This window comes from Oreochromis niloticus, linkage group LG3, assembly GCF_001858045.2.
Source record: "Oreochromis niloticus isolate F11D_XX linkage group LG3, O_niloticus_UMD_NMBU, whole genome shotgun sequence".
Classification (NCBI taxonomy): domain Eukaryota; kingdom Metazoa; phylum Chordata; class Actinopteri; order Cichliformes; family Cichlidae; genus Oreochromis; species Oreochromis niloticus.
In genome coordinates, this window is record NC_031967.2 from 26,693,383 (window position 1) to 26,709,717 (window position 16,335).

Consider the following 16,335-nt stretch of genomic DNA (forward strand, 5'->3'; position numbering starts at 1 on the left):
CTCTTAAACAGAATGTAACAAGGCTGCAACAGGAAGATTCCCTTCACAGGTCAGTGTCCTGTAGAGAAACCAAATCCCACAGCTTCAGAGCCCTACTGTCAGGGTCCTCACGACCTGGTATGTCCTCCATCTGAACTTTTACCTTCTTGTTCTAATATCTGAGCCTCCTCCACCTCATCTCCAGACAGCTCCAAGTATGACTCCACTACCACATTTACTCAGAGTAAAATCCTTTCTCCCTCACTCAAGCATCATATCATTCTGTGATCAAACAAGCCCAATGTTTACTTCGAAAGACAGACATATTGGGATGTCAGAAAAAATACTTGCTCAGTAATAATCTCCTCAGCAGGATTGTAATTTATGTACTTTATACTAAATGCCTATATCATGTTTATAGAAAAATACATGCATGAGGATGTATGTTATGAGCAATACATGTATTATCTGATCTCTGCTTTTGTCTAAGTTGGAAATGTTTAATAAACCTGTCTGATGAGATTCCAGTCTTTGTTTAAGTTCTCAGTGCACCCTTCTACACTAATGCTGATGATGAGAAAGTGATTTGTTTTGTTCCTACTTTTACAAAATGTGCATTATTTATCCTTGATAAAATAATATATAGATATTAATAGATAATAGTTAATACATATTTATTTTTATACAATACAGTACTGTGCAGAGGTCTTCAGTAACATGTTGTATATTAAGATTTTGTTTCCAAGGAGTCAGACTTTAAAGGAGCCAGAGTCAAACAGATCGCAATTTAAGAAAACACATGGAAAAATAAAAAACAGAAAGATGCTGCAGAAGCAAACAAAACACAATGGAAATTGAATAAAACATAATAGACATAGAAAAAAACGGCTGTTCAACCTGTTATTGTCTCCCCAAAAACACTGATCCAAATCAGGCAGAATGGAGGAATCAAGCGGTTGCAAAGTGGGGGGCCAGGGACAGTAGTTATTACAATGTGAAGATGATGTCCAAGCTATTGTGAGAGACCCTGAGACATTCTTGCCACGCCTAATGGATACTATTCGGTCCTATTCTAAACTATCAGGATACACAATCAACTGGAGCAAATCCAAGGCCATGCCAATGGCACCATTGCGCTATGTTTACATGGTAGAGGAGATTAATTTTGTTAATCAGAGCCAATGCTGTATGAATTTGAAATGACTAAACTAGCTAAATATTGGAAACAATTACATACAAGACCAGATAGAATGGATATTGAGAGCGAATGATGCGTACCATTTAGCCCAAAGGTGAAATTGTGTCAAATGATAGCACAACATACCCCAACCTGTCGCAGCAGATGGCCCCGCCCCTCCCTGAGCCTGGTTCTGCCGGAGGTTTCTTCCTGTTAAAACAGAGTTTTTCCTTCCCACTGTCGCCAAAGTGCTTGCTCATAGGGGGTCATATATGATCTCGGGTTTTTCTCTGTATCTATTATTGTAGGTAGGATCTACTGTACAATATAAAGCACCTTGAGGCGACCACTCACAGAGGTATGCCCCCTGTGTGGTTGAATCCCACCATTTTTATTGGAAAAACACCATTATATTGAAAGCAGTGGCAGTCAAGTGGTATATCTACCATTAGAGACTTATATGAAAATTGACAATTTTAATCTCATGAAGAATTAACGAGTAAATATTAATTAGAGGGTAAACGACACTTGAAATATTTACAAATCAGAAACAGTGCCCAAATTTGCCTAGAAAATCCCATTTTAGACTACCAGAAATTACCACAATAACATTTTTATAAATTAACAAAACTTTTAACTGGTGACGAATCCACTAGTATTAAATTGTGGCAAAAAGACCTCGGGATAAACATGGGATAAGAAAAGTGGCTGGCAGTGTTGAAATTGACCTGACACACTGTGATAGTTTATGCTGGAAAGCTTTTATTGAAAGGACACACATGTATGTTTCAGCACGAAAGACCTGGCTCCCAGCTCCTGTTATAGAGGAAAGAGAAGTTTACACAACACAATATCATACTCAGATACTATCATACCCCTGTGCGATTATATAGAATGTAACTGATGAAGGACAACATATGGTGGAAATGTAAATTAGAATTAGGAACGTTTCTGCATTATATATATATATATATCTGCTGTTCATCTGTTCTGGGCTAAAGTAGTATTGCTTAGTCAAAACCATCCAAAATTGAAAATCCAATAAAAATGTAAATGTTAAAAAAATGCTTTGTTTTTGTCTTATATACACTATTTCTTTGTATGTTTGAACATGTTTAAATAAATCGCTTCACCTATTTCTACTTTTCTTATCATGACACACAAATGAGAGGTGGCTCAAGACTTTGGAACAGTACAGCAAATAACTTACTTTGCTGTCAGTCTTAATGTAATTAACGTTGCCATTCAGGCATGACAAAAAGTGTGTGCTGACATTTGTTGCTTTCAAACAGATGGGTTTTCTTTTTATTCATGTTTATATGATAATTGCTGATCCAGCAGAGGGCGCTGAGACAAGAACTACAGCATTTACAGTTTTTCTTCTTTTTCTTCTTCTTCTGTAGTTAAATCCAAGAAGTTGGTTTGTCACTGTCACTTATTGGGCTGAGTTGATCGTACGAGACTCCAGAATGCAATCTGCACGGTGAAAAAATGGGTTCATGATTGATTCCTATTGTTGCTTCCAGTGTTGGGAAGTAACGCAATACATGTCCCAGCGTTACGTATTTAAAATACAAAATATGAGTATCTGTATTCCATTACAGTTACTGTTTAAAAAGGTGGCATTCAGAATAGAGATCGACAGACCACGTGACTTGCGCGCGTTGCATTGTAGGTACGATTGGCAGCAAAATCAAAACACTGAATCAAGCGTTAGCATTTCCAGCACCGGTAATCATTAATTCTGCGGTTTTAATCCCTACTTGCATTTTATTTGCCCCAAAAATGTTATGTACAAAAGGACGGAGAACACAGCAGCTCCATACAAAGACAGACTTGACGAAAAAGCAAAGAAAAGGTAAAAGGAAAAAAATCAAAGGAGTGAAAGGGTTAGACCCATACGAGCATACAGAGAGGGCCAAAGACGTTAGCGTACTGCCTGACTTTCATCACCCTCGTATTTATAATTATATGGTCCTAAGTGTGAGTGTTTAGTAACTTCAGATCCCTGCAACAAGCCCAGGTCCAGTTTACTTTGCTGTATCTATTTTCTGATTTGGACTATTTCAGAAAATAGGTTAATTGGAAAATCCAAATTGTCACTAGGTGTGAATGTGTGAGTGAATGTGAGTGTGAATGGTTGTTTGTCCCTGTGTGTTGGCCCTGCGACAGACTGGCGACCTGTCCAGGGTGTACCCCGCCTCTCGCCCTATGACAGCTGGGATAGGCTCCAACGCCCGCCGCGACCCCGAAAAGGATAAGCGGAAGTGAATGGATGGATGGATGGATGGACTATTTCATTTTACAGCTGTCGTTAAAATGTTTTCTCCTGTACAGGCCAACGCAATCTATTCGTCTTTTCAGGTTGTAGTATAACATTTTCAGATTCAATAGACATAAAATAAGTGTTTCATAATTCATTCCATTTATTGTATTTTTTTATACCTGGCATTATTGTTTCATTTTATTATAGAATCTTACAAGAAAGAGGCAAAATTGTATTCCATTGTGCTTTATTAGCTGCTTCGGTGAAAAACAAATCAACACTGCAAAATAAACAAAAAAAACATTGCAAAACAACATACTGGAAAGCAGTTATTCATCACTTGATTGCTTCAATAAAACACTTGGGCACATATTTGTGAGAGCACATGAAACAGCGACTATCTTATCCAGCAAAGTCATTTTTTCACCTTCACACGGCACCACTAAACCTAGACGTATAGTGTCATTCAGTATGGTGTACTTTGAGCGTAGACAACCTTTAACTCGTTCAACATGGATCCTGACATGTGCAAGTTTTCATGTCTCTTCCACATCTTTTGTTTGTAGCTGACTACGACCCCGGGTAAATCCTGGGATTTTTAAAATGGTACCCATTAAGGCAACACTTTCCTTAATATCAAAACCCCGGTCTGCAAGCACTATGTCCCCAGGTTTTAGCTTCTGTAGAAAGCCAGATGTTTCAGCTATACGTTTATTACTGGTACACACTCTAAAAAATATTTTGTTGCCTCAACTTAAAAAATTGAGGCAGCAATTTCCACTCAGCTTTTTAAGTTACAAATTTTGCATATTATTAAGTAAATCCAGCAAGTAATTTTTAGGTTTGGCTAACTCAATTTGTTTAACAAACCAACATGATTTACTTTGACCTCCAAAAGCATAATTAAGTTTATACAACCTAATATTTTACGTTTATACAACCTAATATTTTACGTTTATACAACCTAATATTTTAAGTTTATACAACCTTAAAATTTCTGGTAATATTAAGTTGAGAAATTACATTAGTTGAGTTACACCAACTAACTTTTTTACAAATATCATACTCACAATTATCCATGCCAATTAGTTTAGGTTTCTATAGTAACTTTTCTAAAATCACACAAAGCCATTTCACTTATTCCAATTTATTATTTTATTACAAAACTTTTTCAAAGTAATACACTTCTGTGTCAATACAACATAAATGAAACATTACGCAGCCCTTTAATTATAAATGACTAAGCAAAAAAAAGTTCTTCATGTACATTAACATTAACTTAAATTGGTATCAACTTAGTCAACTTGTCACAGAATCAAGGAAATGAAAAAAGATTTTAATGTTCAACAATGGAACAATCCAAAGCTAAGGTTATATGTAATACGAACTTCTCTCAAAACTACATTCATGTAGGACTGGATACAAAAACGTAAGAGGCACATCGGAATGCTACACTCCAATTCACATTCGTTTCACAACAGAAGTTTGCACTTAAGAGACATTACCCGTGGACTGGCTTTAAGCCCATCAAGTTCCAGAAATACCTTCTGGAATACCTCTAGAGTGTTCTTTACTTGTTTTGGGTAGCTCAGATTGAGAGCGTATATAAGCCCCATCATTAAGGCACACGCTCTGGGCACATCAAGGTCTTCCAGGACTGCTGTTCCTTCAATCACAATTTTAGCGATGGCTGGGAGAGACACTGCTGCACGTCTGGTGACTACAATCTTTACCACTTCTTCTGGGAACTGTTCTTCACCATCCTGGCAAGTAAGTAGGTTAAATGGAAACATGTCAGTATTTTATGTGCCATTTAAAAATAAAACACAAAAGAATGCGAGATTCACCTACCAGCTGTTCTCTGAAGAGATCCTCTTCTTTCTCTTTCAGATACACCATCAGGCAACGGATTGCGACCTCTCTCTTTATTTCCACCGAACTCTGGAGAATAAAAAAAGCAAAACAAAACTTAAACTTACAGTTTATTAGGTGAAAAGTCAAAACTGTTACATTTATGTGACTTGCATTGTGCCAAATATTGATTTTAAATATGTTTTTAAAAGAATTAAAGATTTCATCTTTGTAACTACAATTTAAACTGTTTTAAATGCTGCTTTAAATGCACCCTTTGCTAGCAGTAGGATAAGGTGAGTAAAGTAAATGTAACCTAAATGTAGAGACTATTTTAAACTGTTTTTGTTGAGTTGTGTTCTAAGGATTAAACTATAATTGTTAGATGTAAAATATGTGCAAAAGTACCTGTGGACGAGTCTTGCAATGATGTGATAAAGCAATAAAAGCTCCTATCCACCCTCTTTAATGTGTTTGTGTAACTTGTCTTCCTCATAAACATTCATTGTGCAGTTGATGAAGATACTTGTAACACTCCAAATTATTAACTCAGGTTAGTCTCCTCAGGTTATCTGCAACATGACCAATACTTACATTAATGTATTCTCAAGTTACCAAGTCACCTTACATGAAAAGTACCTATTTAAATTTACCAACCTCAGTTTGCAATAATGTGACCAAAAGTTATATTAAAGGCCTTTTAACACACTTATGAGGTGCAAGTTTTATTTTTTCTCTCAAAGCTCAGTTAACCATTAAGTTACAAGTACATCACTATAATCTTGACTTGGACAACCCAAAAAACAACAAAAATAAAAAATAAAAAGCATGTTTTGAGTGATGTGCATTTTAGCAAATTTTTACTCTGTCCACCTCCGATTTTCACTTATTCACTCTTCAATAAAAGATAGCCAACAATGCTCCTAAGATAATGAATTAGATAATTAACTTTTGTTGTGTAAGATTATCAGTTATATTCACTTTTTTGATTCTTACCTCTTGCAGCATGTTCCTGATGCGCTCGATCTTAATTTTTGCAGCACCTGCTTTTGAAGAGGCCAGGGACATTATTCTTGCGGAATACTGGTCCAGTTTTGCCATGAATGTTGTTTCCAAGTTAACAGTGGTGATCCTTTGGAACTCGTCATTTATCTAAAAAAAAAAAAAGACAATCAGTACAACATGATAATGTAATACACAATTTCCCAATTACAAGTTATACTCTAAATTATTTAATAAAATCACCTGTGTTGCATCAAAAAGTGCAGGCCATCTACTTTTGAAGTCACTGACAGGTGGTGCCAGATTAACAACTTCCTGTCTGCGACTCGAGAATGTTTTGGCCATTTTTTCACTGATGATCCGATAGTTGTTCCTCTTCTTCACTTCATCAAGAAGTTGCAATCTTTCCTTTTCCAAACTTTCCTCTGTTTCTCCTTGTGGGTTAGGTGGCAAATAGTTCACCTCAGCCTTTCTTGGCTTTTTAAGATTCTTTGAAGGTGTCTTCTCATGTGCTTGCTTTCTTTTGAGAGAGTTCACATCCAGCTCAAGGCACCCAAGCCCTCTGAGTTTACTTCTGTAATTGCCCATTTTATATTTTAGTCTTTGTTGCCATCCATAGCATCCATTATAGGATCCTGGTTCTTTAAGGCATGGATGCTGTCGAACAAGTGCTTCAGCTACATCTGCTAACTGTGCAGATGTTGGGTAGGCAACATACTGAAAGATCGTTTCAGCCAATTTCTCAAGGATATCTGGAAGAACTGGAATAAAGTTGAGTTTAGTTCCATCCTTTTTGAAAGCTTCATTTCCTGAAGCAAGTAAAAGCTCAGTGTCATAAGCAAAGCGAGGAACAGAAAAACTGGTAGGCCAGCGCTGTAAACGCTGACTCAGATGTTCAGGTGAGGAAAGAATTACTGTATCCTGAGATCCAGATGAGCAACTGGTGCCACAGGACACACTGGAAGTCTCTGACATTGCTGAAGCATTGACCAAGGTCTCTGATGCAGATATAAAGGAACTGTCTACATCACTAAATGTCAGAGTAACTGTGGGGGGGTTCAATAATCTGAACCACCTTGAGTGTGTCCTTGTCCTTGATATCACCTGTTGATGTCAGAGAAAAATATTCTTCTCCAAAGTCAGCATCCTTATAGTGCAAAGTAAACTTTCCATCAACCTCAAAAGTGTCTTTCACAATAGATTCAAGTTCCTCCACTGTTCCAGGGATTCCATGTGGTAAGTCCAATTTTCGAATGTTATGGTCTTTGAGTATGATCCGAAGTTTAGCAGGATGAGACATTGAGATACCTACATAAAAAAGGAAAACAAAAAACGAAACAGAATTTGAGACTTCAGGCAGAGCAACAGACTTGAGGCAGAGCAAGGTAGTTGTACTACTAAATGTCTAATTATTGATTGAACATTACTATCCACAAAATTATACCATTTGAGCTATAGTGAAAAACTAAAATAAGGAAGACAAAGCAGCTTTGACAATACTGTATTGAAATGGCTACTGTGCCTTCTACGGCACATAGATGTGGTGCTTTAGGGTCACCATACGCTTCCCTGCTACAGTGTATGCTGCCAGTGGGATGATATCAGACAGATCACTGGGCTCAATAACTTTAACACTTCTTGTGTTTTCAAGCTCAAAGCTCCTGAAATGTTCAGAATACCATGCATTTAAGCATTTCACAATGAAGCCAACATTTCCATTAACTACAACCATCTGAGTCAGTTCCACAAATTCTGGCAGACCACCTGTTGATCCATGTGCCAGGATCATTCCAGTGGTGTAACTGGTGCCACTGTAAGACACAGTATTTGCCATCTGGACATTTGACTCCCCAGGGAACTTATTTTCCACTGCTTTCCTAATGTCTTCTCTTAGCACAGTCAAATTCACAGTTAATAGTTTTGTTGCCTGTAAAGAGGGCTGGGCTGTTTGATTTCCATGTAGATGGTAGGCAATCATTAACTGATGCTTCACTGATAAAGACAACAGAATGTTTCGAAAACAGTGGGTATGTCTCACCACACGCTTAAAAAAGCTGTGCTTGGCTTCAAAACGCATAGTCCACAGAAAAACAAGTGGACCAAAAGCTTTTATGAGTTGTGGATAGTGCTCTAGGAAATGATGTTTTGGTATCAGTCTTTCCTGTGGGAAAACTTCCTGAAATCTTTGCCGATGCTCAAAAATCTTGCTGTCAAGAAAACAAATTGTTGAATCTGTATGAACAGATGAAAGGACAAGTTCAACTATATCCTTAAGGTTGAGAAGCAGCACCCATGCTGGCTCACTCTCTGGTATTCTTTCCCCAACTATAAGGGGAAGGAGGCGAAGCAAAGCCCAGTTTTCATGCGCATTCCCTCCAACTGTTTTTTTTGTTGCAAAATTCAATGGAACTGGTTGTGGTGCATCAGTTTTATCAGCCCATCTGTATGGAAACTGTTTAATTGATTTGTTGAGTTCGTCTAGAGTAAAACACTTTCCCTTGATTAAGGTACTAAGGCAAAGTGCTAATTCCAAAGGTACAATACCTTCAAAGAGATCATGTAGCAAATCCGGTGGATAGCCAGATAAAACATCAAAATGTTTTAGGTTTTCGGTCAGTGGGCACAGTTTTTTTACTCCATAACAGTGAGACTCATTTTTATCTCCTTTTACAGTGTCAACATGTACCCTGTGTTCTTGTACTGTTCTTTGACTAAATGCTCCACTTCGAACATCACTTACTTGGATTTGGGACCGTTCTCCAAGACAAAACCTGCAGACATACGCACTTGAGAAACTCTCCACAAATCCTCCAAGAGAGTGTGCACCAAGGTTGTCTGCAACAACACAAAACACAGTTCCTTTGACACATATGCCTAATGAGGGAATGTAAAGTCCTTCTTCTTCTAGGCATGCAAGATCTTTCAACAGTGGCTCAAAGACAGCACTGTAACCAAATTGTTTTATATCATCAGATTTGCATAGAATGGCTAGGTAGATTGATGTCAGTGAGGACCTGAGCAATGGTGGTACATTAGCTAAAACCCAATATACTGCTGTAATTTTGTGCTTTTTTCTTGAGGTGCCAAGTGGATTACACACTTCAAACTCATCCACATACAAAATGAGGGAAATGGCTGGACTCTCTTCTGATAACAATTTATTGTTTTTAAAATTAGTGCCATGACGAAATGAGGTGTATTGTGTTTCAGAGCTAGTATCTGTTTCAGAGGCCTGTGTGAGGAAATCTTGGATCTCCTTTTTTTTCAAGACTTCATTCAGGGACTTTAAAACAGGTACATACTGGAAACTTCTCCGGTCCCCAACACTAAGCAAATACTCAGTGGGTTCCACCAAACAAAAATGCTCCTTGAAATATTTGCTTCTTTTGTAAGAGGTAGAAAGAGGACCTTTATTTCCAAAAGCCAATGTGATTGGGTTGCACTGACAGAGGTCTGCCACCATATCTGAAATCACTAAATCATCAACAGCACAATTATGCTTTTTTAGGCTTAACTGTAAAATCTGTTTTAGAATAGGACCTGAAGCAGAGGAAGAAATGAATTGTAACTGTTCAACTAATTCATCAATACACCTGCGAGGTACATTGTATATACTTTCCAATTTTAGTAGTAGGTGGGCTAAATGTTTCTCAATTAAATTAGGCAATTCACCAATTTCTTCATCCTCTGCATTTGCTTCATCTTCACTCAATGGATTTTCAATATGTTCCTCAAGAGGATCATCTCCTGTATTCAAACGATTGACACACCTCTGTATCAGCTCAGGCTTGAAGTCATCCAATGAGTGAGGAGTGTGTTTTCGGTTCCTATGAGAAGCATATGTTCCATGAACATTTGTTCTGAAGTTACAGTTTTCAAAAACACAAGCAACAGTTTCCAGTTTTTTTAAATGGTGCCCAATATGCTTAAAATATTCCCTTTCAGTCGAAAATGTCCTTAAAGAGCAACATGGACATTTGAAAGATAAGACCTCTGAAAATGTCACTATATCAGAGGATGAATGGCTTCTTGATAAATGGCTTCGGAGGCTACTCCATGTTTTAAATGAGCAGTAACAATCCCAGTATAGGCAAGGCATAAACAGTCCACCATGGCTATGTCTAAGCCTGTAATGCTTTAAGAGCTCACTCCTTCTTGATGTTTCAAATTTGCAATTTTTGCAAGTCCAATGCATTTTGAAATTTACTGCAAGCTTTTGTAATGCAAAGAATTATTGAAGCTTTTGAGTTAACAAGCTATTTTAAGTATAAACCTTCTCTAAAACACTACAATGCAACACTGAAAAAAATTAATCATAAAGACTGAACAAAATTGAATTTTAAAATGTACATCTACAGACTTCAGTTTAAACTTGTAATAAGGTGTCAAATCCAAATGTGTAAGAGAAATTTCTTTTAAACTATTTAAATACCACTGTGGACATGCCACAATCCCACACTTTACATTATGCTTACAATTACAGAAAGCAAACGCAAGTCGTATGCACACAAACACAAAATATTATTTTGGGGGGTTTTTTGCTAGGTCAACCAACTTTAACCTCAGGCAGAGTTCCCAGTCGAGCTTAGAACATCAGCACAATTGATATAAATACTTTTAGTCAAGGATAAATTCACCACATTTTACTCTGTCAGTAATTAGTTACCTCACCCGAGACCATCTTGTGGAAACACGAATTTACTCTGACACCATGATAAAAATGCAGACAGCTGCTGACTGGTTAATTTGAACATATACGGGTTCAAATTGAACATGCTCTGCTGTCGGCATGGTCTATCAGCTAACCAAATGTACCCTGACAAGTCACATATTTTAATTGTATCTGTACTCTTTTATTTGTGAGGAACGTTTGCTAGCTAAAAGAAACGGCTAGCTAAACTTAAAACAACAACAACTCTACTCTGCTAAATTACGATTAAAACCATCAAATTTCAGTTTTTTAAAGATGACATTTTAAAGTGTACAAATATAACTTTTAATTCATCCATTTAAAATTCAGTACTTACTTAATTCACCGAACACAGTCAAGGGCAAACACACCTCTTCTCCCACGAGGCCACAAGAATCCAGAAACTGTTGTGCACGATACGAACATATGCTACGGGGTTGCCCTCTGCGGTCTGAACGGTCTCAATTCAAACAGGAAGGATGTTGAAACTCATTTTTACATGTTACACAAACTTAATATTTTCTGTTGTTGATTGATGACAAAAGTATTTTATTCAATATACTCAAACATTTAAGTTAAGGAGCTGTTTTTTAATTTTTGTGTTGCACTGACTTTTAACATTGATTAGTCAACTCACTGAAACGTGTACATGTAGACAACTTACTTTTTTTAGCAGAAAAGTGGTTTTTTGTTAAGTTCTACCGACAAACACAACGAATATTTTTTAGAGTGCACCCTCCCCATCCTTTAGAAATGAAAGAGATGGTCCCTTGTGGTGTGATGCCTGTGAGATATGTCATTGTGTGCCTACTTTTGTATGTGGAGTATGTCTCTGCCTTAGCGCGTACATTTTGTGCTCTCTCTAGGAAAAGTTCAAAACAGTCAGTTATAACTGTCACATGGTCACCAAACATCTCAACATACTGGTGTGGCATACTGGCCTGTGTGCAATGTCTTCCAGGCCAGTGCACCAATGGGCTGAGGTGAGCGTACAGTACATTTACAGTAATGTTAAACACAGTGGATGTAGTTGTCCAGCTAATATCAAAGAGGTGTGCAACATGTTTCCAGTGGTAGGTTTAGTCTTAAACGTATGAGAGTCAACAAGAGCATCTAAACATGAGAAATTCTTCTGTCAGTATCTGGTAAACTGGGGCTAATTTGTTGTAGCACCCCCATTAGTTAAGCAAAATATGGCAGCCCTGTGTAGAACTTCACTTTGGAGTTGTTGTCTTTCAGGAAGTCCTTGTCTAATTTCTTTTTGGGTAGTTCATGTTTCAGTTTTTGGTTTTCTCCCTGCAGGTGCGCTATTTCTTTTACCCTTAGAGAACACATTTTACACTCCAGCTGATCTTCATCCTCGTGCTGGAGACTTATCTGCTGTGGTTGGATCTCTGCTGCTGTTTCAGTAGTGACTGATGCTGAAAAGACACATACATACACAAAAAGACAAGTTCATTTTATGTGGAGAAACACAACAAAGTACTAAAACACCACCAAACTTGGCACAACACACTAGTTAAATAACATTTGATTTACATAATTTGACTTTTAAACAAAGTCATCGAACAGGCACATTTATATTTTTGCTTTGTTACTTTGTTGAAATAAATAGATTACACGGTGGTATTTTCCTGTTTCGTATATTAGGCTATGCCCTCTTTATTTCTGGTAATTCCACACTGGTGGAACCCCAAACAGAACACGCATTAAGAGGCTCTAGTGCCTGTGTCTCAATGTCACCCCTACTGCGGCCCACATAATGATGTGAAGAAATATTTTTAAAAATTATCATTCAAAAAAGGAGTTATTATGAAGGCAATAGGCAGAGTGTTACAGGCACAGCCCTAAAGAATGTAGCCTCATGGGCAGTGTAGTCCCTGCTGCAGGGAGCATAAACTGCCACACCCGTTATGTGACTGTGAGCGAGGGAGGGAGAAAAAGGAGAGTCGGAAAGTACAAGTTGTCACCGAGCAGAAACAGATGGGACCATGTAAATATAATAATAACCACTGCAGCCAAAAAGAGTGCCTGATGAGCCCAGTTGTAAGTAAGCTATTAAGACTCGACTGTACACTGTGATTGTGTTTTCCTCTGAAACAATAAGTTAGGTTGGAGCAGCCTTTCAACACCTCTCTCTGTCTCTCGTTAGCAAAGTTGACCCAGACAACAAAGTAAAGTTAGTTTTCAGCTACGAGCCCGACACGAACCCGACGTATTAGCCAGAGGTCCCTTTACTACGGTTCGGAGCCGCGGACCTGTTTTATATATGCGCGGAATAGTTTTCTATATGAGATCACTGCAAAAAGTGCAGCCTTACCTAATGTCCACCCTACTGTTACTCAGTGTGTGAATGTGTGCATGAATGGGTGGATGACTGGATGTGTAAAGCGCTTTGGGGTCCTTAGGGACTAGTAAAGCGCTATATAAATACAGGCCATTTACCATTTACCATTTTATTTAAAATCTAGTTGGTATTGGTATGGCGAGTAACCTTCATGAATAGTAATAAATCACACAGCAATAGTACATTCATGTAGTTGTAAAAAGCTTGATAATATGTTATGTAATCCAAAATACTCAGAATACGTTACTCTCATTGAGTAACGTTACAAAATACATTTTGGGGCATGCATTCTGTAATCTGTAGTGGAATACATTTTAAAGTAACCTTTCCAACACTGGTTGCTTCCTGGTAAACTTTTAAGCTGCAAATTCCTGATATTCCTCTTAATAGGCCCACTAATGTTAAAATGTTAAACCCAGAGTCCTTTCCTGAGTTAATATTGACCTGGGTCACCTATTCGTCATGTAGACTAACTGTTTTGGAGGGTTTTTGTACTTCTTCTTCTTTTTTTATGAGAAGGAAAAGTTTTGTACTTTCCAACATGTGATGGGTGACCATTTTTCAGATCAGTATTTGAAACCGCAAAGTGTGCAAACATAACAGTGTTATGTTATTAGTCCAGTAACACTCTCTTTAATAAATGCATTAATTAATTGATTAATCTGTTTAATTTACATATGAGCACAATGAATTTTAATAATGCTGTTTTATTGAGTTTTATTTTGAAATATGTGTTGTTCACAGCTGTGTAGTATTACTGCACCTTTCCTTAACACTTAATACTTCCTCAACATTGAGTACTACTTGATCGCATGTAATCTGGGAATCTAAGGTGAACCAGGACACGCCCACAGAGATGATACACAGCCTAAATTCATCCTTAACTCATCTGCCAATATCTACTAGAAATGCTGTCAAACCTAAAATGAGGATCAGAATCAGATCAGAATCAGAAGACTTTATTTATCCCCAAGGGGCAATTAACAAGCAACCGAGCAGCATACGTTGAAGATAAAGACAATAAGAACAGGCAATAGGAGTAAAATAATAAATAAATAGAATATACAGTATGTACAGTTTTTAAAAATGTGGTCTAAGTTAGTGAATGGAACACTTGGTGTTTCTCAGCATGGTGTGCAGCATGTCTTTAAAAAATAAATAAGGAAATGAGCTGACAAGCTGAGAATAAAAGAAGTGGCAGGCCTAAAAAACTATGATGCAGACAAACTTTCACTTAATTTCTAAAGCACTTTAAAACAAAATAACAGCTGACCAAAGTGTTGTACAAAAAGAAAAAGAAAAAAATAACAGAACAAGAATACAAGGGTCACACAAAGGATAAGAAGTTTAACACAGATGACAACTCACACTGGGTTAAACGCCAAAGAGAAAAGGTGTGTTTTTAAATGAGTTTTACGGAGTCACCACCACCTATTAGGCTGGAGGTGATCGTACTCAACTTCACAATGCAATCAGCATGAGGACTTCTCATTGCACAAGAAATCTGCCCCCCAACTACAAACACCAGCCTTATGTAAATGGACTGATTCTTATATAGTGCCTTTCTACTCTCTCGGAGTACTCAAAGCGCTGTATACAACATGCATTATTCACCCATTCACACCCACTCATACAAGCAGTTCTAAACACAAGTGCAAACATTCACACACATTCACACTCCAATGAACGCATCGGAGGGCAACTTGGGGTTAGTATCTTGTCCGAGGATATTTGACATACAGACCTTCCAATCAGTAGCTGATCTGCTCTACCACCTGAGCCACAGCCACCCCAATTGTATAATGTCTCTTCATTAGATAATTAAACTTAAAAGCTTTTCCAAAACATCAAATTTTAAAGACTTACTACTTTTATCAAAGTTACACACACTCTCTGACATAGTGGGATTTTCTGTGTCTTTTTCTACTTGATCTTGAATCCAAGTTCTTGTTTCCTCCTGGATCTTGACTATCAGCTACAGCAGAGCTGTGAGCGAGGAGCTGCTCTCTGCCTGCTTCTGGTTCACTGTGGTCTCCTTCCTCAGCAGCAGTTACCATAAAGGTATCAGTTTCCTCCTTCAGTCCCAGCTGCTCCACCTCCTGACTGCACAGTTCCCCTTGTTCCTCTTTAATCTGTGGAGGTTCTGGTTCCTCCTGGTTAAGACTGGAGCTCCTCTCCTGGTTCCAGAGCTGCTGCTCAGGGAGAACCTCCTTCTCCTTACAGACAGGCTGCTGTGGGATGTCTGTCCTGTGCAGCTTTATTTCGGGTTTAAAGGTGATATCCAGCAGTCTGCGCCGACGGTTGATCTCTTCCTCGTACTGGACGATCGTTTTTTCAAACTCCTAGAATATTTGTTCAGCAGCAGCAGTTAGTCGCTCGTCGATAAACTCTCTCAGATACTGAACTGAAGGCATTGTTACTGCGACAGCTCACACACAACAACACACGTGGGGCAGTAACAGTAATGGAGCCTTTCCTTTGTTTACTTCCGCCTGTGTCACGTGGTGAGGTTCCAGCAATGTGTATTACATTTTATCCATAGACTCAATTTAGATTTTCTCTTTAGCTTAAAACATTTTCAGAAGTACTGTAATCCCATCATGCGTACCCTCTGCAATAAAATACCTAAACTTAACTCCTGTTGAATCTTGTTTCTGTATTTTATCTTGAAAATCTCTCTGGCTTTTCTATGATCATTACATTCAGACATCACATGCTGCACAGTTTCATTTTCTTGCCATTTTATCTTTTAAGTTTCTCAATAGTTTAATTTAATGGTTAATGGTTGAATTTAAATCATGCCTCCCTGCTGCTGCGGAGCCTGGGGCGGTCTGCTTGCCTCCACCCCGGGGGAAAGGGTCACATCTCTTGGGTCTGGGTGCCGTTTCCCCCTCTGGGGGCGAGGGTACCTGGACCCGGGGCATAGAGTATGTTTGGGGAGTATGATTGTGTGTACATGTCTATGTATGTCTATCCCTACGTTGGGTGAGTGCTGAGTGTTTGTATATGTGTGCATGAGGGTG

General features: G+C 38.1%; 2 protein-coding genes across 7 annotated transcripts in view; one reads left to right on the forward strand and one right to left on the reverse strand.

Annotated features, from left to right (window-relative positions):
* The window catches only part of LOC112846233 (uncharacterized), a 35,663-nt gene that overhangs the window by 6,060 nt on the left and 13,268 nt on the right, over positions 1 to 16,335 (forward strand). The gene's annotated exons all lie outside the window — the stretch shown is intronic.
* Positions 4,554 to 11,674, reverse strand: LOC109198769 (sterile alpha motif domain-containing protein 3-like). Of its 6 annotated transcripts, none has more exons than XM_025905660.1 (7): positions 11,312 to 11,674; positions 10,046 to 10,102; positions 9,016 to 9,110; positions 6,519 to 7,583; positions 6,270 to 6,425; positions 5,274 to 5,363; positions 4,554 to 5,185 (listed from the first exon to the last, which is right to left on the reverse strand). In XM_025905660.1, exons 4-7 carry the CDS (start codon positions 7,248 to 7,250, stop codon positions 4,895 to 4,897), a joined length of 1,269 nt encoding a protein of 422 aa, XP_025761445.1. In that variant the 5' UTR covers positions 7,251 to 7,583; positions 9,016 to 9,110; positions 10,046 to 10,102; positions 11,312 to 11,674; the 3' UTR covers positions 4,554 to 4,894. The 6 variants fall into 6 exon arrangements, with proteins under 6 accessions (XP_025761445.1, XP_025761444.1, XP_025761443.1 ...); XM_025905659.1 differs by having other exon boundaries at positions 9,948 to 10,102; XM_025905658.1 differs by having other exon boundaries at positions 11,303 to 11,674.